The sequence below is a fragment of the Coregonus lavaretus genome (genome assembly GCF_964263955.1).
Source record: "Coregonus lavaretus genome assembly, chromosome: 3".
In the NCBI taxonomy this organism is placed as follows: Eukaryota; Metazoa; Chordata; class Actinopteri; order Salmoniformes; family Salmonidae; genus Coregonus; species Coregonus lavaretus.
In genome coordinates this window covers 14,363,719-14,390,533 of record NC_139990.1, presented here as the reverse complement: position 1 = coordinate 14,390,533, position 26,815 = coordinate 14,363,719, and the positions used below count along the sequence as shown (strand labels likewise).

Sequence of the window (26,815 nt, the reverse complement as noted above, 5' to 3'; positions counted from 1 at the left end):
GGCTCTATTGAATTATGGGACTGGCGTAATTGACTGAGATTGCAGTGTGAGAGAGGGATGGGGAAGGAGACAGAATCAAACTGTGAATCTACCTCTTCCGCCCTCTCTTCTCCTCCCTCCTTTGCCCAGGGGAGGAACAAGATGAGTGGCTTTAATATCAAAGACTCCGTCTCCCTCCTCCATCCCTCCCTCCATCTCCATCTCCAACTCCTCTCTCCTCCCCTCATCCGCCCGTCAGAAGCGACACACAGTACAGGAGTATGTATTGTCAGTGAGAAGTGAGATGTGTGTCTGTAGTGGCTGCTGCAGCTTGTTCACAGTGATTTAAACACACACCTAATGTCCCTCTCACTTAACCACACATTCTATCTACTCATCTCTCTCTGTCTGTTGCACTCCCAGTCACTCTCTTTCTCTCTCTCAGTCTCTCTCTCTCTCTCTCTCTCTCTCTCTCTCTCTCTCTCTCTCTCTCTCTCTCTCTCTCTCTCTCTCTCTCTCTCTCTCTCTCTCTCTCTCTCTCTCTCTCAATCTCTCTCTCTGTCTCTCTCTCCCTGTCTCTTTCGCTCTCTGTCTCTCAATTCAATTCAAAAGGCCTCTCTTTCTCATCTTTCTCTGTCTGTCTGCCTCTTTCTTTGACTGTGAAGTCAATAAGGAGAGAGACGTTTGTGTTTCCTTTATTTTCTGAACTGTGAAAGTCAAATAGTAATGTAGTTTTCACTGAACTGTCAGTGATGGCATATGGAGGAATAGATGTATTTATGCAGTCTTTTTATGTATACAGTTCACAGTCAACAGAATGTTAAACACTTGTGCACACCTTAACACACTTACAGACACGCGGCACACACACACACATACAGTGGGGAAAAAAAGTATTCCACCAATTGTGCAAGTTCTCCCACTTAAAAAGATGAGAGAGGCCTGTAATTTTCATCATAGGTACACGTCAACTATGACAGACAAATTGAGAACAAAAAATCCAGAAAATCACATTGTAGGATTTTTAATGAATTTATTTGCAAATTATGGTGGAAAATAAGTATTTGGTCACCTACAAACAAGCAGGATTTCTGGCTCTCACAGACCTGTAACTTCTTCTTTAAGAGGCTCCTCTGTCCTCCACTCGTTACCTGTATTAATGGCACCTGTTTGAACTTGTTATCAGTATAAAAGACACCTGTCCACAACCTCAAACAGTCACACTCCAAACTCCACTATGGCCAAGACCAAAGAGCTGTCAAAGGACACCAGAAACAAAATTGTAGACCTGCACCAGGCTGGGAAGACTGAATCTGCAATAGGTAAGCAGCTTGGTTTGAAGAAATCAACTGTGGGAGCAATTATTAGGAAATGGAAGACATACAAGACCACTGATAATCTCCCTCGATCTGGGGTTCCACGCAAGATCTCACCCCGTGGGGTCAAAATGATCACAAGAACGGTGAGCAAAAATCCCAGAACCACACAGGGGGACCTAGTGAATGACCTGCAGAGAGCTGGGACCAAAGTAACAAAGCCTACCATCAGTAACACACTACGCCGCCAGGGACTCAAATCCTGCAGTGCCAGACGTGTCCCCCTGCTTAAGCCAGTACATGTCCAGGCCCGTCTGAAGTTTGCTAGAGTGCATTTGGATGATCCAGAAGAGGATTGGGAGAATGTCATATGGTCAGATGAAACCAAAATATAACTTTTTGGTAAAAAGGACAAAGAATGCTGAGTTGCATCCAAAGAACACCATACCTAATGTGGAGCATGGGGGTGGAAACATCATGCTTTGGGGCTGTTTTTCTGCAAAGGGACCAGGACGACTGATCCGTGTAAAGGAAAGAATGAATGGGGCCATGTATCGTGAGATTTTGAGTGAAAACCTCCTTCCATCAGCAAGGGCATTGAAGATGAAACGTGGCTGGGTCTTTCAGCATGACAATGATCCCAAACACACCGCCCGGGCAACGAAGGAGTGGCTTCGTAAGAAGCATTTCAAGGTCCTGGAGTGGCCTAGCCAGTCTCCAGATCTCAACCCCATAGAAAATCTTTGGAGGGGGTTGAAAGTCTGTGTTGCCCAGCGACAGCCCCAAAACATCACTGCTCTAGAGGAGATCTGCATTGAGGAATGGGCCAAAATACCAGCAACAGAGTGTGAAAACCTTGTGAAGACTTACAGAAAACGTTTGACCTGTGTCATTGCCAACAAAGGGTTTATAACAAAGTATTGAGAAACTTTTGTTATTGACCAAATACTTATTTGCCACCATAATTTGCAAATAAATTCATTAAAAATCCTACAATGTGATTTTCTTGAAAAAAAAATCTCATTTTGTCTGTCATAGTTGACGTGTACCTATGATGAAAATTACAGGCCTCTCTCATCTTTTTAAGTGGGAGAACTTGCACAATTGGTGGCTGACTAAATACTTTTTATCCCCACTGTACATGCAATCAAACACAGACACAGACACACTTCAACCTGTGGATGTGTGTGTGTGTGTGTTTGTGTGTGTGTGCCCTTGCTGTGAACACAGGCAGGCTGACTGGGGAGGCCCATTCATCCAGAACAGATGGGCCATTTCATGTAAACTATCTAAAAACAAACAAATGATCATCAGATTCTCCATCCACAGTAATACTGAACACACACTTCCTGCACGCACATGCACAAACACACACATACACACACCTCTGTAACGTAAGCAATTCCCCAAATGGTGCTTTGTCTGCCTCTCTTTTCTGTCCCTATTTCTCTCTCTCTCTCTCTCTCTCTCTCTCGCGCTCTCTCTCTCTCTCTCTCTCGCTCTCTCGCTCTCTCTCTCTCTCTCTCTCTCTCTCTCTCTCTCTCTCTCTCTCTCTCTCTCTCTCTCTATCAATTCAATTCAATTTCAATTTAAGGGCTTTATTGGCATGGGAAACGTGTGTTGACATTGCCAAAGCAAGTGAAGTAGATAGTAAACAAAAGTGAAATAAACAATAAATATTAACAGTAAACATTACACTCAGAAGTTTCAAAAGAATAAAGACATTTCAAATGTCATATTATGTATATATACAGTGTTGTAACAATGTGCAAATAGTTAAAGTACAAATGGGAAAATAAATAAACATAAAAATGGGTTGTATTTACAATGGTGTTTGTTCTTCACTGGTTGCCCTTTTCTTGTGGCAACAGGTCACAAATCTTGCAGCTGTGATGGCACACTGTGGTTTTTCACCCAGTAGATAAGGGAGTTTATCAAAATTGGGTTTGTTTTCGAATTCTTTGTGGATCGCTGTAATCTGAGGGAAATATGTGTCTCTAATATGGTCATACATTTGGCAGGAGGTTAGGAAGTGCAGCTCAGTTTCCACCTCATTTTGTGGGCAGTGTGCACATAGCCTGTCTTCTCTTGAGAGCCAGGTCTGCCTACGGCGGCCTTTCTCAATAGCAAGGCTATGCTCACTGAGTCTGTACATAGTCAAAGCTTTCCTTAAGTTTGGGTCAGTCACAGTGGTCAAGTATTCTGCCACTGTGTACTCTCTGTTTAGGGCCAAATAGCATTCTAGTTTGCTCTGTTTTTTTTTTTGTTCTTTCCAATGTGTCAAGTAATTCTCTTTTTGTTTTCTCATGATTTGGTTGGGTCTAGTTGTGTTGTTGTTGTTGTTGTCCTGGGGCTGTGTGGGGTCTGTTTGTGTTTGTGAACAGAGCCCCAGGACAAGCTTACTTAGGGGACTCTTCTCCAAGTTCATCTCTCTGTAGGTGATGGCTTTGTTATGGAAGGTTTGGGAATCGCTTCCTTTTAAGTGGTTATAGAATTTAACGGCTCTTTTCTGGATTTTGATAATTAGCGGGTATTGGCCTAATTCTGCTCTGCATGCATTATTTGGTGTTTTACGTTGTACACGGAGGATGTTTTTGCAGAATTCTGCATGCAGAGTCTCAATTTGGTGTTTGTCCCATTTTGTGAATTCTTGGTTGGTGAGCGGACCCCAGACCTCAGAACCATAAAGGGCAATGGGTTCTATAACTGATTCAAGTATTTTTAGCCAGATCCTAATTGGTATGTCAAATTTTATGTTCCTTTTGATGGCATAGAAGGCCCTTCTTGCCTTGTCTCTCAGATCGTTCACAGCTTTGTGGAAGTTACCTGTGGCGCTGATGTTTAGGCCGAGGTATGTATAGTTTTTTGTGTGCTCTAGGGCAACGGTGTCTAGATGGAATTTGTATTTGTGGTCCTGGCAACTGGACCTTTTTTGGAACACCATTATTTTTGTCTTACTGAGATTTACTGTCAGGGCCCAGGTCTGACAGAATCTGTGCAGAAGATCTAGGTGCTGCTGTAGGCCCTCCTTGGTTGGTGACAGAAGCACCAGATCGTCAGCAAACAGAAGACATTTGACTTCAGATTCTAGTAGGGTGAGGCCGGGTGCTGCAGACTGTTCTAGTGCCCTCGCCAATTCGTTGATATATATGTTGAAGAGGGTGGGGCTTAAACTGCATCCCTGTCTCACCCCACGGCCCTGTGGAAAGAAATGTGTGTGTTTTTTGCCAATTTTAACCACACACTTGTTGTTTGTGTACATGGATTTTATAATGTCGTATGTTTTTCCCCCAACCCCACTTTCCATCAATTTGTATAGCAGACCCTCATGCCAAATTGAGTGAAAAGCTTTTTTGAAATCAACAAAGCATGAGAAGACTTTGCCTTTGTTTTGGTTTGTTTGTTTGTCAATTAGGGTGTGCAGGGTGAATACGTGGTCTGTCGTACGGTAATTTGGTAAAAAGCCAATTTGACATTTGCTCAGTACATTGTTTTCACTGAGGAAATGAACTAGTCTGCTGTTAATGATAATGCAGAGGATTTTCCCAAGGTTGCTGTTGACGCATATCCCACGGTAGTTATTGGGGTCAAATTTGTCTCCACTTTTGTGGATTGGGGTGATCAGTCCTTGGTTCCAGATGTTGGGGAAGATGCCAGAGCTAAGGATGATGTTAAAGAGTTTAAGTATAGCTAATTGAAATTTGTGGTCTGTATATTTTATCATTTCATTGAGGATACCATCAACACCACAGGACTTTTTGGGTTGGAGGGTTTGTATTTTATCCTGTAGTTCATTCAATGTAATTGGAGAATCCAGTGGGTTCTGGTAGTCTTTAATAGTTGATTCTAAGATTTGCATTTGATCATGTATATTTTTTTGCTGTTTGTTCTCTGTTATAGGGCCAAAAAGATTGGAGAAGTGGTTTACCCATACATCTCCGTTTTGGATAGATAGCTCTTCGTGTTGTTGTTTGTTTAGTGTTTTCCAATTTTCCCAGAAGTGGTTAGAGTCTATGGATTCTTCAATTACATTGAGCTGATTTCTGACATGCTGTTCCTTCTTTTTCCGTAGTGTATTTCTGTATTGTTTTAGTGATTCACCATAGTGAAGGCGTAGGCTCAGGTTTTCTGGGTCTCTATGTTTTTGGTTGGATAGGTTTCTCAATTTCTTTCTTAGGTTTTTGCATTCCTCATCAAACCATTTATCACTGTTATTACTTTTCTTTGGTTTTCTGTTAGAGATTTTTAGATTTGATAGGGAAGCTGAGAGGTCAAATATACTGTTTAGGTTTTCTACTGCCAAGTTTACACCTTCACTATTACAGTGGAACGTTTTGTCCAGGAAGTTGTCTAGAATGGATTGAATTTGTTGTTTCCTAATTGTTTTTTGGTAGGTTTCAACACTACTTTCCTTCCATCTATAGCATTTCTTAATATTATTCAGTTCTTTTGGCTTTGATGCCTCATGATTGAGTATTGCTCTGTTCAAGTAGACTGTGATTTTGCTGTGGTCTGATAGGGGTGTCAGTGGGCTGACTGTGAACGCTCTGAGAGACTCTGGGTTGAGGTCAGTGATAAAGTAGTCTACAGTACTACTGCCAAGAGATGAGCTATAGGTGTACCTACCATAGGAGTCCCCTCGAAGCCTACCATTGACTATGTACATACCCAGTGTGCGACAGAGCTGCAGGAGTCGTGACCCATTTTTGTTGGTTATGTTGTCGTAGTTGTGCCTAGGGGGGCATATGGGGGAGGGAATGCTGTCACCTCCAGGTAGGTGTTTGTCCCCCTGTGTGCTGAGGGTGTCAGGTTCTTGTCCAGTTCTGGCATTTAGGTCGCCACAGACTAGTACATGTCCCTGGGTCTGGAAATTATTGATTTCCCCCTCCAGGATGGAGAAACTGTCTTCATTAAAGTATGGGGATTCTAGTGGGGGGATATAGGTAGCACACAGGAGGACATTTTTCTCAGTTGAGATAATTTCCTTTTGAATTTCTAACCAAATGTAAAATGTTCCTGTTTTGATTAATTTAATAGAGTGAGTTAGGTCTGCTCTATACCAAATTAGCATACCCCCTGAGTCCCTTCCCTGTTTCACACCTGGTAGTTTGGTGGATGGGACTACCAGCTCTCTGTAACCTAGAGGGCAACCAGTGGGTCCGTCTCCTCTATACCATGTTTCTTGTAGGATGACAATGTCTGTATTTCCGATTTCTTTGGTGAAGTCCAGATTCCTGCTCTTTAGGCCAAAGGCAGATGACCTCAGGCCTTGGATATTCCAGGATGAAATAGTGAAGGCTTTGTGTTCCATAAAGTGTCTAATGTTGTTGGTTGTGTGGTTTGGCCTCAGGCCAGTAATTGTGAGCAGAGCCTGCTGAGCATCTGGTACATGCCATTGGCTTGGGCTAGTGTAAGAGTGGGTGTTGGGCCTGTTTGCCTGCTCACGGCCTGGGCGTATGTGTGACTTTCATGTTGAGGCCCTCTTTGTGGGAGTGGGGGGCTTGGGGTGGGTAGGAGGGGCATAGGTCTGATCTGAGGGGGCCTAAATGGGGTGTGGGCATGGTTGACTTGGGGGGGAGTTAATTGGTTGGGGTGGGGGTGTAGATGTGGTTGATGGTGCTGTGGTCTGGATGTAGGTCCTCTCTGCGGGGGTCCTCTATGTGTAGGTCCTGGGGGGGGTCCCGCAGGTCTGGGAGAGTGTCTCGCTGGTCTGGGCGGGGTGTCTGTTGATCTGTTGCTCCTGTGTGAGGTGTTGGGTCTGCGGTTGAGGGCGATATCCTTTAGGGTCCGGGCGAAGGTGGGCACTGCTGCCTTGTATAGGTGGACCTGGTCGTAAAGGCTGTTCACGTCCAGGGTGGAGTGGTGGGCCAGGAAGACATTTGGTTTTGATGCACAGTCACGGGAAATACTTGCGTTTACCCGCTGTATGGTAGCAGGGTGGAAGTCTTTTCGTGGTAACAGGGTTGAGATAACCACTTGTGCGTTGGGGAAAGTAGAAGAAGCTTTTTCTATCACGCCCTTGAGTGATGTGGCCACCCTTTCCTGCTGTGTTCTCAGGTCATTTGTGCCTGTGTGTATTATTATGTGGCTGGGTGATCCTAGTCGGTCCTTAGACAGAAGGTCTAGGGCGCGCTGGGTATTTGGACACCAGAGTTTAGACACTGTGTGTTTTGGAAAAAGTTTATTTTCTTGTATGTATTTCCCGTTTGAGTCCATAAGGAGTACAATCTGTGGCTTGTGTATGTCCTCAGTGGGTGTGGGGGGTCGTCATGAGGGCTATCAGGGTGTCTGACTGGGGGGTTGCTCAGAGGGGTTGGGGTCCCCAGGGCTTGGGGTTCTTCATTTGTTTGTCTGGGTGTGATGTCGAGGCTATGGTCAGGGTCTAGGGTGTACTGTTCTGCTGCGGTGTCGAGACTTTGGCCAGGATCTGAGGTGGGCTGTTCTCTAATGGGTTGTTCAATGTCACCCGTCATCGTTCTCACCTTCTCCTCCAGCACTCTGATCCTCTCCTCTAGTGCTCTGTTCTTCTCCTGCTCCTGCTCTTTCTCCTGTTGATGTTGTCTCACCACAGTCCAGAGTGCAGACATGTCTCTCTCCACCTGCAGCTCTCCAGGTCTAGTTAAGGGGGTGTTGTTGTGCTGGACTGTTGTCTGGGTCTGTGCTGACTGGAGTGTGTTCACCTGCTGTTCCAGCTCCACCTGCCTTACCTCCAGCTGGGTGAATTTATCCTTCATTTCAATGAGGGAGTAGTACTCTGTGCTGGGAAGTTGAGTTTCTGCTTGGGGTTGCTCTGTGGGGTTATTTAATGAAGAGGTCTGGTCTGACCCGCTCGGGGTAGGGGTATCTTTCTCAAGGGACAGCTTCTCCTGCTGAGCTATTTCTTTGATTAGGTGAAAGTCCAGCTGGAACTGTTCTATCTCTCTCTCGCTCTCTCTCTCTCTCTCTCTCTCTCTCTCTCTCTCTCTATCTCTCTATCTATCTATCTATCTATCTATCTATCTATCTATCTCTCTCTCTCTCTCTCTCTCTCTCTCTCTCTCGCTATCTATCTCCCTCTCTCGCTCACTCCCTCTCTCTCTCTCTCCCTCTCTCCTCTCTCTCTCTCTCTCTCTCTCTCTCTCTCTCTCTCTCTCTCTCTCTCTCTCTCTCTCTCTCTCTCTCTCTCTCTCTCTCTCTCTCTCTCTCTCTCTCTCTATCTATCTATCTCTCTCTCTCTCTCTCTCTCTCTCTCTCTCGCTATCTATCTCTCTCTCGCTCTCTCTCTCTCTCCCTCTCTCTCTCTCTCTCTCTCTCTCTCTCTCACTCTCTCCCTCTCTCTCTCTCTCTCTCTCTATCTCTCTCCCACTGTCTCTCTTTCCCTGAATCCCCCGAGTCTCACTTATATTCCTCAATCTCACATTCCATCCGTCTCTCTCCTCCTTTCCACATTCCATCCCTCTCTCCCTCCTCCCCTGTCTCAGCCTATTATCCTCTGTTCTGAATCTGTTTATTATCTTGTCTGCTGACTTTAGACCTTCCCCTCCTCCTCCTCCTCCTCCTCCTCCTCCTCCTCCTCCTCCTCCTCCTCCTCACTTTCTCACCAAAGACAAACTGCTTCTGATGAAAACAACTTTATTAGCATATATTAATTCAGTATTTAGAGATGATCTGACTGTCAATACGTGGGAGATTATTATATAAAGCTGTAGCCGCTGTAAGATCCGAACTGAAGAGGAAGTTGTTTATGAAAGTATTTTGAACAACTTTATAACAAGGGCAGGGAGTGAGACGTTTACTCACCCACGACATCCCCAAGTCTCTTCAGACAAAGACTGCTTACGGTCTGCCTGCCTGCCTGCCTGCCTGCCTGTCTGCCTGCCTGCCTGCCTGCCTGCCTGCCTGCCTGCCTGCCTGCCTGCCTGCCTGCCTGCCTGCCTGTCTGCCTGCCTGCCTGCCTGTCTGTCTGTCTGCCTGCCTGCCTGCCTGTCTGTCTGCCTGCCTGCCTGTCTGTCTGCCTGCCTGCCTGCCTGCCTGCCTGCCTGCCTGCCTGCCTGCCTGCCTGCCTGCCTGCCTGCCTGCCTGCCTGCCTGTCTGCCTGCCTGCCTGCCTGCCTGCCTGCCTGCCTTCCTTCCTACCTCGAACTCACTTTCTCTTTCAGTTTCTCCTCCTCTTCCTCCCACATTGTCTCGCTCCTGTCTTCCTCTCTCTCTCCATCTCTCTTTCTCTCTTCATCTCTTCTTTCATTCCTAGCCATGTCACTATTCTCCTCTCCCTAATGGCTTGCCATTTCTCTCTCTCTCTCTCTCCTCTTTATTCCTCTTTATTTCTCTCTACTTTCTCCCTCCCTCCTTCTCTCTCCTCCTCCTCTCCTCCCAGTGTGTTAGTGTAGGGCCTGGCCCATATAGATACTTGAACTCTATTCCTCTAACTTCAAAGTGCTCCCTGCTACCTGTCACAGCTTTTTGGCTGATTCCTGTCCTCCTCCCACTCTCTCTGTCCCTCTCCCTCCCTCCCTCCCTCCCTCTCTCTCTCTCTCTCTCTCTCTCTCTCTCTCTCTGTCTCTCTGTCTCTCTCTCTCTCTCTCTCTCTCTCTCTCTCTCTCTCTCTCTCTCTCTCTCTCTCTCTCTCTCTCTCTCTCTCTCTCTCTCTCTCTCTCTCTCTCTCTCTCTCTCTCTCTCTCTCTCTCTCTCCTATCCTCCTGCTCCCTCTCACTCATTACTGCACCCCAGTCCTCTCAGCTCTGCTCTATTTACGACAACAACAACAACCTCAACTATAGTTATATAGTGACATGGTGGAGAGTGTATTATGTATATACAGTGAGACAGAGAGTGTGTGGGTGGAGATCATTAGCAAATCTGTGTCTGATGATGACGGTGCCTCTCAGACTCTCGCCTGACTCTCTGTTTGTCTTTATTTCTGTCTGTGTGTGTGTGTGTCTGTGTGTGTCTCTCTGTGTGTATTTCTCTGAGTGTCTCTGTGTGTTTGCATGCTTGCTAATGCATGTGTCTCCATGTGTTCTCTCGCTCCCCTCCAGAACTCAAGTGCAGAACAACGCGTGAGGCTGGACCTGGGCCTGTGGGATAAGTTCAGTGAGCTGGCTACTAAGTGCATTATAAAGATTGTGGAGTTTGCCAAACGAGTACCTGGTTTTACAGGACTCACCATAGCTGACCAGATCACGCTGCTTAAAGCTGCCTGCCTTGACATACTGGTAAGGACTGACTGTCGCACACACACACACACACGCACACACGCGCACGCACGCACACGCACGCACGCACGCACGCACGCACACACACACACACACACACACACACACACACACACACACACACACACACACACACACACACACACAGAGAGATCACACTGATGAAAGCTGCCTTCCTTGACATACTGGTACATATCAGGAGTTTTAAAAGTAATACATTTTTATGTACATAGTTAGTGCACTTATTTCTATGTAGTAAGACTAGTTTTAGGCTTTCATATCAGTGTTCCTCAACCTCTGGTCCATGGACCAGCGCCAGTCCCTAATGGTTAACTGACACTGATTAAGTCACTTCTACAGGCTAGTTATAATGTAAACGGACATCCAAGGAGGAAGGATAATATAGTAGCTTACCAATCTGTGGTACAGGAATAGTTGAGACACAGCCCTACTACTCAGTGTTAATTTATGCAAATGTTATCACAGAGGTAATTGTGCTATCCTAACAAATTACACAGATTAGCACTGTCAATTGATGCAGAAACACATAGCGTACCTTTACCACGTAACCAAATGAGCAGGTTTCTATTTAATGAGAAAAGGTTTAGCCTAATTCCATCTGTACTGTTTAGTGTCTAAAGATCTCTGATAACTGGGTTTGCTCTCTCCACTGAGGTAGCTAGTCAATACACTGAAACCTACAGGGGGTTGGGTTTAACCTCTGAACTTCCTCCCTAGAGTCCGGTCCTTAGACCTTATTGGTCGGTTTGCGCAGCCAGCCAATAGAAGAGCAGGTTAATTGATCCTGACAGTTGATCAGTATGTAGAGGAGCCAACCTTAATCAGAGGACATTAGGTTAGTGTTTCAGATGTATCTCGGCTCCAAATCTAATTAAGGATTTAAATACGTGTTTCTGCAGTGAGGTTGTTTTTGTTCATATTTGTCTGGGTTGCTGTTTTTCTGGAGCAGGGATCTGAAACACGGGGGAGCACATTGTTAGAAGATCGCCCCTTGCTGAGTGCTGTTTGTTTATTAGTTTATTTGGGAGTAGTGCTGTGATAATATAGCCTCAGTAATGAGAGAGAGAAGAGAACGAAGAGAAGGGAGAGAGAAAGAGAGGAGAGAGGGGTGGATCGTGTCAAGCTCCAGAGTCATGTGCCTCTCTCTCTGGCTCCATGGGGCTAACCTCAGTCAGTTCCTTGATGCGGTGTAGGAGTCAGGCGCAGGACACAGAGGCTCAGTCAAACACGACTTTACTAGACGTAACGACAATACAAAATAAAGGGCCTCGAAACACAGGAGGCGTGCGATAACGCACAACAGTGCGTAACGATAAACAAGACCAAAAGGTTCCACACAAGAGACACCAACGGACAGGCGGACAATAACACACAATCTCATACACACAAAGCAGGAAACTTATAGGCCACATAATCAGCACACAATAGGACACAGGTGTAACAGACAGACCAAACCAAACAAACATCGAAACATCCAACGGTGGTAGCTAGTACTCCGGGGACGACGAACGCCGAAGCCTGCCCGAGCAAGGAGGAGGAGCAGCCTCGGCAGAATTCGTGACAGTACCCCCCACCTTGACACGCGGCCCCAGCCGTGCGCCGACCCCGGCCTCGGGGACGACCAGGAGGACGCGGAGCAGGGCGCGTGGGATGACCACGGTGGAACTCAGTCAGGAGGGATGGATCTAGGATGTCCCTCCTAGGCACCCACCACCGTTCCTCCGGGCCGTACCCCTCCCACTCCACGAGATATTGGAGACCCCCCATCCGACGTCTCGAGTCCAAGATGGTCCGGACCGTGTACGCCGGAGCTCCCTCGATGTCCAGTGGGGGCGGAGGGGTCTCTCCTATCTCACCTTCCTGGAGTGGACCAGCTACCACCGGCCTGAGAAGAGACACATGGAACGAGGGGTTAATATTATTATAATCAATAGGCAGTTGTAACCTGTAACACACCTCGTTCAATCTCCTCAGGACTTTAAATGGCCCCACAAACCGCCGACCCAGCTTCCGGCAGGGCAGGCGGAGGGGCAGGTTTCGAGTCGAGAGCCAGACTCGATCTCCAGGTGCGTACACCGGACCCTCACTGCGGTGGAGATCGACGCTCGCCTTCTGTCGACGGATGGCCCGCTGCAGATGGACGTGTGCAACGTTCCACGTCTCCTCCGAGCGCCGAACCCACTCATCCACCGCAGGAGCCTCGATCTGGCTCTGATGCCATGGTGCCAGAGCCGGCTGATACCCTAACACACACTGGAAAGGGGTTAGATTGGTGGAGGAGTGGCGGAGAGAGTTCTGTGCCATCTCTGCCCAGGGGATATACCTTGACCACTCCTCCGGCCGGCCCTGGCAATAGGACCTCAGAAACCTCCCCACATCCTGGTTCACTCGCTCTACCTGCCCATTGTTCTCTGGGTGGTAACCCGAGGTAAGGCTCACCGAGACCCCCAAGTGTTCCATGAACGCCCTCCAGACTCTGGAGGTGAACTGGGGAACTCGATCAGACACTATATCCTCGGGAACCCCGTAGTGCCGGAAGACGTGGGTAAATAGGGCCTCAGCGGTCTGTAGGGCAGTAGGGAGACCCGGCATTGGGAGGAGACGACAGGCCTTAGAAAACCGATCCACAACGACCAAAATGGTGGTATTCCCCTGGGAGGGGGGAAGGTCGGTCACAAAGTCCACCGAGAGGTGAGACCATGGTCGTTGTGGAACGGGCAGGGGATGTAACTTCCCCTTGGGCAGGTGTCTAGGCGCCTTACACTGGGCGCACACCGAGCAGGAGGAGACATAAACCCTCACATCCCTAGCTAACGTTGCCCACCAGTATTTCGCGCTAAGGCAGTGCACTGTCCGGCCAATACCTGGATGTCCAGAGGAGGGTGACGTATGAGCCCAATAAATAAGCCGATCACGAACCTCGAGCGGAACGTACGTCCGCCCCACAGGACATTCTGGGGGAGTAGGGTCGGTACGTAACGCCCGCTCGATCTCCGCATCGACCTCCCACACCACCGGTGCCACCAGACACGACTCCGGCAGTATGGGAGTGGGCTCAATGGACCTCTCCTCTGTGTCATACCGCCGGGACAGGGCGTCTGCCTTCCCATTCTGGGACCCTGGGATGTACGTTATTTTAAATATGAACCGGGTTAGAAACATATTCCACCTAGCCTGACGAGGGTTCAATCTCCTAGCTGCCCGGATGTACTCCAGGTTACGGTGGTCAGTCAGAATGAGAAAAGGGTGTTGAGCCCCCTCAAGCCAATGCCTCCACACCTTTAGGGCTTGAACCACGGCTAACAGCTCCCTGTCCCCTACGTCATAATTTCGCTCCGCCGGGCTGAGCTTCTTAGAATAGAAGGCACAGGGGCGGAGTTTAGGTGGTGTGCCGGACCGTTGCGAAAGTACTGCCCCAATATCGGCCTCAGACGCGTCCACCTCTACTTGGAATGGTAAAGCGGGGTCCGGATGCGCCAGCACCGGAGCCGAAGTGAATAGGTTTTTCAGTTTAACGAATGCCCTGTCCGCTTCAGCTGACCACTGCAAACGCACCGGGCCCCCCTTCAGCAGGGACGTAATGGGCGCTGCCACCTGTCCAAAGCCCCGGATAAACCTCCGGTAGTAATTAGCAAAACCCAAAAACTGCTGCACCTCTTTAACAGTGGTTGGGGTCTGCCAATTACGCACGGCTGACACACGGTCAACCTCAATCTTCACCCCTGACGCGGACAACTGATAACCCAAAAAGGAGATGGACTCCTGGAAAAACAAACATTTCTCTGCCTTGACATACAAGTCATGCTCCAACAGTCTCCCCAACACTCGGCGCACCAGGGCTACATGCTCGGCTCGTGTAGAAGAGTACACTAGGATGTCGTCGATGTACACCACCACACCCTGCCCATGCATGTCCCGGAAGATCTCGTCCACAAAGGATTGGAAGACTGAAGGAGCATTCATTAACCTGTATGGCATGACTAGATACTCGTAATGACCCGAGGTGGTGCTAAATGCTGTTTTCCATTCATCTCCCTCCCTAATGCGCACCAGGTTGTACGCGCTCCTGAGATCCAACTTTGTGAAGAACCGCGCTCCGCGTAATGATTCAGTCATACTCGCAATCAGAGGAAGAGGATAACTGTATTTAACCGTGATCAGATTGAGACTACGGTAATCAATACACGGGCGCAAACCCCCATCCTTCTTCTTCACAAAGAAGAAACTCGAGGACACCGGGGGAAGTGGAGGTCCATATGTATCCCTGTCTCAAGGACTCGGCTATGTAAGTCTCCATAGCCGCTCTCTCCTCTTGAGACAGAGGATACACATGGCTCCGCGGGAGTGGTGCTCCTGTTTGGAGGTCTATCGCACAATCCCCCTGTCTATGAGGTGGCAACCGTGTCGCCCTTGTTTTGCTGAACACGAGTGCTAAATCCTCATACTCAGGGGGAATGTGCATTGCGGGCACTTGGTTCGGACTCTCCACCGAGGTCGCCCCCACGGAAACACCTAGACATCTCCCTACACACTGGGCAGACCACTCCATGAGAGCCCTCTGTTGCCACGAAATGGTAGGATTATGGGCGATTAACCAGGGAAGCCCCAGCACCACGGGATACGCAGGAGAGTCGATCAGATATAACTGAATGGTCTCCTCATGACCCCCCTGCGTATTCATCTTAAGTGGTGCTGTGACCTCTCTAATCAACCCCGATCCCAGCGGCCGGCTATCTAGGGCATGGACAGGGAAGGGAGCATCAACAGGCAGGAGGGGAATCCCTAACCTTAAACAAAATTGACGATCAACAAAATTCCCAGCTGCGCCTGAATCGACTAGCGCCTTATGCTGGGAATGAGGTGCCACCTGTGGAAATCTTACAGGTATACACATGTGAACAACAGAGAGCTCTGGGTAAGTGGGGCGCCTACTCACCTGGAATGACTCCCCAGTGCGTGACCTGTTGTTCCCTCTCCCTGGAGACCCTCCCCAGCACCTAGCCGCAGTGTGCCCTCCACGGCCACAGTTGGTGCAGGGGACGGCCCCCCTCGGGTTCTCTCTCCTCCTCTCTCTAGCGCCAGCACCCCCGAGCTCCATAGGAATCGGCTCGGAGGTGCTGGAGGATGGAATGGACGGCCCCCATTCGGGACGTCCGCGGGTAGCCAGCAGGGTATCGAGACGGATGGACATGTCCACCAACTGGTCGAAAGATAGGTTGGTGTCCCTGCAGGCCAGCTCACGACGAACGTCCTCACTAAGACTGCATCGATAGTGGTCGATGAGGGCCCTCTCATTCCATCCTGCATCCGCCGCTAGAGTCCGGAACTCCAGGGCGAACTCCTGTGCGCTCCTCTTCCCCTGTCGGAGGTGGAACAGACGCTCCCCCGCCGCTTTCCCCTCAGGTGGATGGTCGAAAACTGCCCTGAAGCGGTGGGAGAACTCCGCGTAGGTGATGGTGGCGGCGTCTATTCCCCTCCATTCGGCGTTGGCCCACTCCAACGCCTTGCCGGAGAGACAGGAGATGAGGGCGGAGACGCTCTCGTATCCCGAGGGCGCCGGGTGTATGGTGGCCAGGTAGAGTTCCACCTGCAGGAGGAACCCCTGACACCCGGCTGCGGTGCCATCATACGCCCTCGGGAGCGAGAGCCGAATTCCACTGGGTTCCGGTGCTGGGATGGGAGGACTGGCCGATGGTGATGGTAAGGTGGGCGAAGGTGTGGACACCTCTCTCGTTACCAATCGGCGCAGAGTGTTCGTCACCTCATTCATGGCGGACCCGAGTTGCCGGATCATGGCGTTTGCTCGCTGATCCGATCCTCCAGCGACTTGGGTGCCGCCGCTGCTCCTGCTGACTCCATAGGGTGTGTTATTCTGTCACTAGCTGATGTGGATGCGGTGTAGGAGTCAGGCGCAGGACACAGAGGCTCAGTCAAACACGACTTTACTAGACGTAACGACAATACAAAATAAAGGGCCTCGAAACACAGGAGGCGTGCGATAACGCACAACAGTGCGTAACGATAAACAAGACCAAAAGGTTCCACACAAGAGACACCAACGGACAGGCGGACAATAACACACAATCTCATACACACAAAGCAGGAAACGTATAGGCCACATAATCAGCACACAATAGGACACAGGTGTAACAGACAGACCAAACCAAACAAACATTGAAACATCCAACGGTGGTAGCTAGTACTCTGGGGACGACGAACGCCGAAGCCTGCCCGAGCAAGGAGGAGGAGCAGCCTCGGCAGAATTCGTGACAGATGAGAGCTGTTGCCACACTGTCCGGCTGTGTGAGCGAGCTAACAGGACTGTTATCCCTGTGCTCTTAGCACTGATTTGATGGGGGGATTTGCAGTAATGCTAGATGGATTTGTTTGTTATGACTAAGTGGTATTTGTCAAATGTGACAAGCCACTGGAGTTGAAGAGGTGAGAAGTTAAAGTCCTGCTGAGATCACTCTCTCACAGATACACACACATACCTACACACACCTGGGTGAGCGAGTGTGTGAAGAAGGAACACACGGTATGTGTGTAATAAAGAGACAGGCAGTGTCAGCCTTTGAAGCCAGTTGAGTGGGCTGGCACTGACAGCTAGTGAATGTGTGTGTGTGTGTGTGTGTCCGTGTGAGCGCGCATTGACAGTGAGTGGCAGGAGCGTCCGCAACATGAAACAGAATAAAACATGGAGGCTGGCGGAGACTCAAACACCGGCTGGCCAGACACACCCCCCTGTATAGTAGAATACAGCAGCAGGCAAACAGAAACACTGTGAGGTTCCTCCTCAAGGTCATGATCATAGTGGTGGTTTCTCTCTTTAGTCTTTGTTGGCTGTGAAACGTCTCAGTCCTAGTAATAGGTATATAGTATAACTAGTGCATAGCCTTGCCCCTAGCTTCTCTCAGTGGGCTTCACTTTGAGTTTGTCTTTCTACTCTTTACAAGCTCCCTTGTGACACTCTCTCTCCCTCACTGTCCCTCTCTCCTCTTATCTACCTCACTGTCCCTCTCTCCTCTTCTCTCCCTCACTGTCCATCTCTCCTGTTCCTCACTGTCCCTCTCTCCTCTTCTCTCCTCACTGTCCCTCTCTCCTCTTCTCCCCCTCACTGTCCCTCTCCTCTCTTCTCTCCCTCACTGCCCCTCTCTCCTCTTCTCCCCCTCACTGTCCCTCTCCTCTATTCTCCCCCTCACTGTCCCTCTCTCCTCTTCTCTCCCTCACTGTCCCTCTTTCCTCTTCTCCCCCTCACTTTCCCTCTCACCTCTTCTCCGCCTCACTGTCCCTCTTTCCTCTTCTCTCCCTCACTGTCCCTCTCTCCTCTTCTCCTCCTCACTGTCCCTCTCCTCTCTTCCCTCCCTCACTGCCCCTCTCTCCTCTTATCTCCCTCACTGTCCCTCTCTCCTCTTCTCCCCCTCACTGTCCCTCTCACCTCTTCTCCTCCTCACTGTCCCTCTCCTCTCTTCTCTCCCTCACTGTCCCTCTCTCCTCTTCTTACCCTCACTGTCCCTCTCACCTCTTCCCTCCCTCACTGTCCCTCTTTCCTCTTCTCTCCCTCACTGTCCCTCTCTCCTCTTCCCTCCCTCACTGCCCCTCTCTCCTCTTCTCTCCCTCACTGTCCCTCTCTCCTCTTCTTCCCCTCACTGTCCCTCTCTCCTCTTCTCCCCCTCACTGTCCCTCTCTCCTCTTTTCTCCCTCACTGTCCCTCTCCTCTTCTCACGCTCACTGTCCCTCTCTCCTCTTCATACGCTCACTGTCCCTCTCCTCTTCTCCCTCTCACTGTCCCTCTCTCCTCTTCTCCCGCTCACTGCCCCTCTCTCCTCTTCTCCCCCTCACTGTCCCTCTCTCCTCTTCTCCCCCTCACTGTCCCTCTCACCTCTTCCCTCCCTCACTGTCCCTCTCTCCTCTTCTCTCCCTCACTGTCCCTCTCCTCTTCTCCCCCTCACTGTCCCTCTCTCCTCTTCTCCCGCTCACTGCCCCTCTCTCCTCTTCTCCCCCTCACTGTCCCTCTCTCCTCTTCTCCCCCTCACTGTCCCTCTCACCTCTTCCCTCCCTCACTGTCCCTCTCTCCTCTTCTCTCCCTCACTGTCCCTCTCCTCTTCCCTCCCTCACTGTCCCTCTCTCCTCTTCTCTCCCTCACTGTCCCTCTCCTCTTCTCCCCCTCACTGTCCCTCTCTCCTCTTCTCCCGCTCACTGCCCCTCTCTCCTCTTCTCCCCCTCACTGTCCCTCTCTCCTCTTCTCCCCCTCACTGTCCCTCTCTCCTCTTCTCTCCCTCACTGTCCCTCTCCTCTTCTCACGCTCACTGTCCCTCTCTCCTCTTCATACGCTCACTGTCCCTCTCCTCTTCTCCCTCTCACTGTCCCTCTCTCCTCTTCTCCCGCTCACTGCCCCTCTCTCCTCTTCTCCCCCTCACTGTCCCTCTCTCCTCTTCTCCCCCTCACTGTCCCTCTCACCTCTTCCCTCCCTCACTGTCCCTCTCTCCTCTTCCCTCCCTCACTGTCCCTCTCTCCTCTTCTCTCCCTCACTGTCCCTCTCCTCTCCCAGATACTGTGTGTATACATAATGTATAATTATCTCTCCTCTCCTGTCCCGTCATATAGATTCTACGTATCTGTACGCGGTACACTCCGGACCAGGACACCATGACGTTCTCAGACGGGCTGACCCTGAACCGGACCCAGATGCACAACGCAGGCTTCGGCCCGCTCACCGACCTGGTGTTCACCTTCGCCCACCAGCTGCTGCCCATGGAGATGGACGACACAGAGACAGGCCTGCTCAGCGCCATCTGCCTAATCTCTGGAGGTACACTACACTTTCTTCACTTTCTTTCTGCAAGGAGAGAGAGTGATCAGTGACAGAGACAGAGAGAAGGTGATTTAAGTAGTAAAAGTTGCCCAGAGTCTAAGGTGGCAGAGGGTGACTTTGTGGCAGATGTGAAGCTTTAACAAGTCATTAGAAAGGCAGTCAAACTCCGAATGGAAAACATTTGATACAGACTTAGACTGACAGACAGACAGACACAAAGTCTGGAATCAGGTCCTCCACAGGTCCATCTCTGTGAGGCAATGTATGAGACAGGGTGTGTGTGTGTGGCTGTGTGTGTGTGTGTGTGTCTGTGTTGGACTGTTCTTCTCACAGGAAATGAGTCTGTTCCGTTCAGCCTGTTTCAGCACACAACACCCCAGGCAGTAGTTCTCCCTCAGCTGGGACAGGGCAGGCAGACATGAATTAAAACACACACACACACACACATACAGTGAGATCTACATTCTTGCATAATGCAGTTACAAACACACTCTGACACACGCTCCTCCCCTGCAGTGTGTGACTGGGCTATTGTGGAAAGTTTCCATTCCAAGGTCTGAATCCCCAGAGTCTTGCCATATATTGCGTGCTGTTGTATAATCCACTGGGGGAAGAACTAAGCACTCTGCTGTGGCTATCAGTAATGTGACTCTGTGACTGGCAGGTCTCAGGTCCCACAGCAGGAGCTGGTGCTTTCAACACACACACACTGACCCCTTATGGACTGAAGTGGTAATGCAAGCTTTACAAAATGTGATACAAATGTCATATAGGGCTCCTGGCTTTAGAGAACTGTGCAGTATTTAATAAAAATAATTTGGTGGAATTTGATATATTTTTCCTACTACATATTTGACACCCTTTTAATGTTCCATGGAAACCGTTCAAGTCGGATTACTTCTAACCGAGTTTCTAGACATTTACAGCACAACTCCTTTTATGCCAAACTATATCAAAGTGCAAGCTCATGGGGCATATGGCCTGGTAAAGGCCTAGCCATGTGTTGCCCTACTGTATGACTCTGGTGTGTGTCTTTCTAACTCCTTGGTCATACGTAGCCTATGTGACTCTGTCTGTCTCTCTCTCTCTCAGACCGTCAGGACCTGGAGGAACCCTCTAAGGTCGACCACCTCCAGGAGCCTCTACTGGAAGCTCTGAAGATCTATGTGAGGAAGAGGAGGCCCAGCAAGCCACACATGTTCCCCAAGGCCCTGATGAAGATCACTGACCTCCGCAGCATCAGCGCCAAAGGTACAGACATCACAGAGACTCATATACTAATACAACTGAGTAGAAATGAGCACACTATAGATTCAATAGCATTTCAGTAGGCATACTTTGTACACATGTGCCCTATTTGTTTTGCAATATGTCCTTTCCTTTCCCTCCAGGTGCGGAGCGGGTCATCTCGCTGAAGATGGAGATCCCTGGCTCCATGCCTCCTCTGATCCAGGAGATGCTGGAGAACTCAGAGGGTCAAGACGGCCAGAGCAGCACCCAGGGCGAGGACGGCAGCAGCCCCAAGAAGGGCACCCCTAAGAGGGGTAAGGGGGGTAAACCCTCCCCTGTGTCCCCTGACCCCTCAGACAGCGATGGGCCCACAGCGGCCCCGGAGGAGGAGGAGGAGGAGGAGGAGGAAGAGGACCCCTAGGTGCCCGTGGAACTGACACTCTCTCTCTCTGACATTCCTTTGTACAAAAAAAAACAACTAAAAATAGGTTGACAGCCAGGCATGGTGGACCCCCTCTCCTCCTCCCCTCAGGCCTTCAGTCCCTTGGTGACCACCACCACCTTTGCTTGTTCTTATGTTATCCTTTACATTTGTTTTTTCCTTCTCTCTCTCTCTCTTTATCTCTTCATTTCCCCTTAAAAAACGACAACACTAAGGCCTAAAAGGACCAGTGGTTGTTTTGTGTATAATCCTAAATTGATTGCGGTTGTGTTTCGGCGACTAGGGTGTGATTGGTCGAGATGGGTTTGACCCCGTCCGGCCACACCCACTTACCTGTACACAAAGGTCATAGGTCATCCTCCTCAGGTCTCCTGTGTAAATTTATCCCTGCATGACGGGCTTGCCGAGTTTAATGCGTTGTTTTAATCTCTCTCCCTCTCTTTTTCTCTCGCTCTCTCCCTCTCTCGCTCTCTCATATTGTTGAATACATTGTACATACCATTGTATGGTTAGAAATCTCTGTTTCTATGATGAATTTTGTGGTGCTTTTTTCATTGTCTTAAATATTATAGTTTGAGGCGAAACAGTACATACATGACAAGGTTTAAAGGGGGGCTAAAATATAAAGTCCTTTACAAAAACAGTTACATAGAATGTTCTTGCATATAGACAGTATGGAAGACTAATACTTTATATTTGTTCCTATATTTAATTTAATTATTTGGAGTTTTGTCTTTTTTAACTCTTTATGTTATTACATTACATTTACATTATGTTGATGTCTCGTTGAGTGTACATTACATTCACCATAAAGCCAGTGCTAGAGGCTTCTCCCGTATCAGCGGCTGCATCTCTTCAGCTGTTTCCTCAAGGGGGGAAGCCAGACTGTAGAGGCCATAGATATACAATGACTAGATTGAATCTAGATGTTAAATTACTAGATTGGGTCTGTCTACCACAGATAACAGCTTGTAATGTAATGTACAGGGCTTCTGAGGCTAAAAGGCTTCTGAGATTTTATCAGAAAATGACATTCCAAGAGACAAACCAAGCAGTCTTAACCAGTGAAAAATATAAGGGTTGAGTGACGCCCATTGACGAATCCTTTATTTAACCCAAACTTGCGCCACTGAGAAATTGAACTGTTGTTTTAAAATGAATTTGGTTATACAGTATATTTGAAGTTCCCTCGCAATTATCTTGAAAATTCTCCACCATCTGTGAAGAGAAATGCATTCTTATTATAGTAAAATCAAAATTGTTTCTCTGATGCAGTTTCAATCTAGTAATTGTACATTTATGGCTAACGGCAACTACAATCATCTGGGCAACACAAAACGCACATTGGGTTCTGGGCCAGGGTTTCAAAGGAGTCCTGTACCCCCAGAATCACTACCTACCCCTTATATACATACATAAGTGTCTTGTTTTGACAGTAAACCACGGGGACATTGCAATCCTTAAAATACATATTCATGAGCTAACCACTTGGCCGGGAAGATTGTACACTAGACTAATGTTCTATCTAGCTGCACATGTATGGGGTTCTAGACCCCACTACGCGTTCTTAGTTCTAGTTCTACAGACATAATGACTGACTGTTGCCTTGCTCCTCAGACGGTGATGCAAATGAGATTCTTTACACATGACCCTTAACCCCTGAGACGTGCAGTAACTATAGGTAGACAAGCTCGGGTAGCGTTCATTCGGGGTGCAACATCACAGAATGTTCAGATATAACTATATTATGTAGAAATGCTCTTCTCTGTCATGTAGAATAGGGAATCATGTCAGCTCTGTAACAACAAGACATTTCTATCTGTAACATTACCTCCTGAACGCAGCACTGCTTTGTGTTTTGGACGACAGATCCGCTATAGTTATTTTTCTCAGGGGTGAGGAATGATGTCCCACATCGGCCGCCGCAACAGCCCTCCTGATCTTATAAATATATTCTTAGTAATGCTGCTTTTCTTCAGAGCCTAGGCGTTAGATTCAATCCGTAGCACTGAAGATCTGCGGTATACATTTACATTTTAGTCATTTAGCAGACGCTCTTATCCAGAGCGACTTACAGTTAGTGAGTGCATACATTTTTCATACTGTGATTATAATTTAAAGGCAATGTTCCCGCGTTCGCAGAGACTGCATTCACGGTAAACGCTGCGTATGTCGGCTCAATCGGAGATTACCTTTAACTTTCAATTGCACTATACCGCGGTTCTTCAGCGCTATGGGTTGAATCTAGCCATAAATCACAGATTAGAATTTGGACACTATTTATAAAGTTAATAGTCTAGTATACACATTGAATATTGCTCCGTTTGTTCCATTATTGTGAAGTGAAACAGAGTGATATTCAGTGTGGAAGCCAGGCTATGAAGTTCATAGTACAGCTAGGAAGAACTAGGACCTCTTCAGTCCCTTATTACCTGTCCTAGCCTGGTATCCCTTGTGGTTGAAAGGATAAGGATAGATAGTATTGTTTACTCAGATGTTGACAAGTTACTCAACTGTAGCACAAAGGCAATACTTCTCATAGCACTTATAAATCTTGAACCTGTGAATCATATGTAGCCAATACAATGTTAAGTGTGATTGTAATATACAATATTCTTTCTCATTCTTAAGGGTAATAATAATTTGGCATAAACTATTATGGGTGATTATTGAGTCATTCATCTCAGAGGTATAATGATCAGAAGGTTTTTTATTCTGAATAGAGGCAAAAGTAATTGTTGAACCACAAGGGAATAGATGACCATTATAGTCAGTCAGCTAGAACCAAGGTTGGGGTCAATTCCAATTTAATTCTTCCAGTTTACTTCCGGAATGGACGGACTTGATATGGAATTGACCCCAACACTGGCTAGAACCCTCCAGAAACATCTCACACACAACTATCTCCTCTATATCCATCCCACATGTAATACATAATATCTTAAGGGAAAAACAAAACTGTCTCAGTTTGACCATGTTTGAATGTGAATATGTCGTCCAGGAGTTATATAGGAATGATATGCAGTGTTAAAGGAATACTTACGTATGTATGAAAAAAATGAAATGCTCTCTTTCCCTATAAGGGAGAGAAGGATGTAGGGGGAAACGATCCTGGTGGCTCATCACAAGAGCATTGTGGGTTAATCTCAATAGTCTTCCCTACATTCCTCTCCAACTTCTCAAAACGCATTGAAGGAAAGGGTGCAGAACCTCAGACCTTCTCCGCCAATGTGTGTTGTTGAGGAGGTGAGGAATCGAGGATGTGATGAATCAAGGAAAGACTTGAGATTTACCCCGTGTCTTTGAAGCTGGAAAACTTGTTTCACAGCTGAAGAATGTCTACATCCAACTCCCTAAAGTGTCCACAGCGCAGCCTACAGGCACCAGGTGGACACGGCAGGGAACTATCCATTCCACAATGCTGAATTTACTACGTTGATTTCTGTTGAATGTTGTACCGATGTAACTGTTAATATTTACTACTACTACTACTACTACTACTACTACTACTACTACTACTACTATCTCACTGCAGACTTCTCCATGTATTAGATGGTGTGTGTGTGGTGTGCTTTGCATTTCAACGAATGGCAGCGCTTGGCTACCTGACCTCTCAGAGCTTCATCTCATAGCCAGCTCCTCTTGGGTAGCAGCTGCTCACCCCCACACACTTTAGGACCAAGTGGTCTCAGTACCTGAGCATGGGTTCACCATAGAGTTGCAAAATTCCAGAAACGTTCCCAAAATTCCCTTTTTTTAAGGAATCATGGTTGGAGGTTTTTCGGAATGTGGAGGGAATAAGCTAAAGGAATTTCCAACCTGGAACTCTTCAACAGGTTTTTTGTAAAATTTTACAGGGAATTTTTGAAACGTTTCCGGAATTCTGAAACCCTAGTTCCCCCAATGTCATCGCTGATCAAACAACAGAGCTGCTTTCCCCTCTTTAGTTGGAATGCCAAGCAGCTGTCACAATCAATCAATTGACAGCAATTTATCAATAACGGAATAAGATCAATACATGTGGATCGCGTTCAGGAAGGGGGCAACGTACTAAACATCGCAGATAGAAATACACTGAATAGAGCTGGCATAATGATTCCATACTCTACAAGTCAGTGGTGTCTGTTCTACGCAACATATTTTTATCTGAACGTACCACAATGCTGTGTGCCCTACTGAACGCGGCTCATGATCCAACTATTCAGTAGAAGCCAGAGAGAACATGATTGTGAACCTCAAAAAATGTCACCAATGAAAGCAGCTCTGTTGTTATGCCTGTTCAAAAAGTGTTAATGTATATGATTGCCATTGGTATCAGAAAAATCACATTGTCATCATATACAGTGTTGTATAGCTATTATGAAGAGACATGATCAAATGATGGTTGAGTTAACTTTGTCTTACTGCACTTGAGGGTGGGCGGGGCAGCAGGGAGGGGTTTTCATGGTGATTATACATTTAGCCAAAACCTCCTGCTGGCCTGGTGGGAAGAGAAGGCAGGAAGTCCTTATAAAGGAGCTTTACGGTGAGCTTTTATCTTGTTTTTGTTCTCCATTTTCAATATTGTATGTTTGTACATTAACAATGCTTTTTATGTTAATATACTGTTTAACTTTACCATGAAATGTCCTGGCAAAGTAATACAAATATATTTATTTTAAAATACATAAATGCGTGGATGTATTATAACCGGAATATTTAGATTTACTGTAACCTCGAAGCCTTGAATACTGTGTGTGTGAGAGAGAGAGAGAGAGAGAGAGAGAGAGAGAGAGAGAGAGAGAAAGAGAGAGAAAGAGAGAGAAAGAGAGAGATAGAGAGAGATAGAGAGAGAGAGAATCATGTTCCTAAGGTTCTGCTCCGCAGGAAAGAGAGTGAAGTCAATTAAGAAAAATCACATTCAACGGACAGAAAACCCAACGGCCAGAGAATAATTTACATTTCATTGTTTACTTCCAAGTTCTTGTTCAAAAAGGTACAATGTCTCTTGTTTACTTTTTAACAGTTAAAATGTGCTGAAGCACCGCGTTCCTAACTTCTAAAAGCTGCTTAGGACAAATACAGAACATTTCCATGGTAATAATAAAAAAACAAAATTGTATTGTATGTATAATAAAAAGTGTAAAACACCTACACAGTAGAAAGCATTAAACATCACCATTAAAATAAAATAAAAGAGGAGGAGGGGGGGGGGGGGGGGGTGTACAAAAGTCTGCGGCACGGGCATTTCCACGAGCATGTGTCTGGTTCTGGTTGAATACTTCAAAACGAAATCCTTCCTTCCTGATCGGACATGACTGGATAGGTATACAAACCACTGCTACACCTATCCCCACCTCTCACATGATTTATTCTAGGAAGTGAAGAAGGAAGGATGCACGTGACAAATTACTCAAGCGGTGTGTAAATAGCTCTGTTCAAATTGTTTAAAAATCCATCCTTTCTGATTTCCTGGAGGTGATCACAGATAGTAAGTGATTGGATAGGTGAAAACAAGGGTACCAACCTATTACTTTCCCCAGTCCAACCAATGAAGATCTGTGATTACTTCAAGGGAGGGAGGAAGCATTTCAATAGCATTGGAACAGAGCCTGTGTGTGGGAGAGATTCCATGGTCTAGTCGAACATGTCGTACTGATCGTCGTCTGACCCTGACTCAACAAAGTACTTCACTTCCTTCTTGGCCCTGCCTCTGCCCGGTCGTTCTCGGGACGCCACGCTGGATTGGCTGAAACGGTTGGAGTCCACGTCATCATCATCATCTGACATGGGGGGCGAGGCCGCGGCTGCTTTCTTTGATGGCTTCTACACAGGGGGAA

At 47.7% G+C, this 26,815-nt stretch overlaps 2 protein-coding genes across 2 annotated transcripts in view; one reads left to right on the top strand and one right to left on the bottom strand.

Annotated features, from left to right (window-relative positions):
- The window catches only part of LOC311122720 (retinoic acid receptor beta-like), a gene marked incomplete at both ends in the record, with an annotated part of 52,639 nt that extends 31,664 nt beyond the window's left edge, over positions 1 to 20,975 (top strand). Inside the window, 4 exons of the mRNA XM_084158095.1 lie at positions 10,312 to 10,488; positions 19,117 to 19,321; positions 20,417 to 20,575; positions 20,716 to 20,975. Coding sequence (XP_084014221.1) covers positions 10,312 to 10,488; positions 19,117 to 19,321; positions 20,417 to 20,575; positions 20,716 to 20,975 — 801 coding nt within the window. The remainder of the gene's footprint in view (positions 1 to 10,311; positions 10,489 to 19,116; positions 19,322 to 20,416; positions 20,576 to 20,715) is intronic.
- A 4,952-nt stretch (positions 20,976 to 25,927) lies between these two features.
- LOC311113153 (DNA topoisomerase 2-beta-like) overlaps positions 25,928 to 26,815 on the bottom strand; it is a 41,523-nt gene continuing 40,635 nt past the window's right edge. Inside the window, exon 35 of the mRNA XM_084156323.1 lies at positions 25,928 to 26,801. Within this exon, the coding sequence (XP_084012449.1) occupies positions 26,613 to 26,801 (189 nt within the window). The 3' untranslated portion in view covers positions 25,928 to 26,612. The remainder of the gene's footprint in view (positions 26,802 to 26,815) is intronic.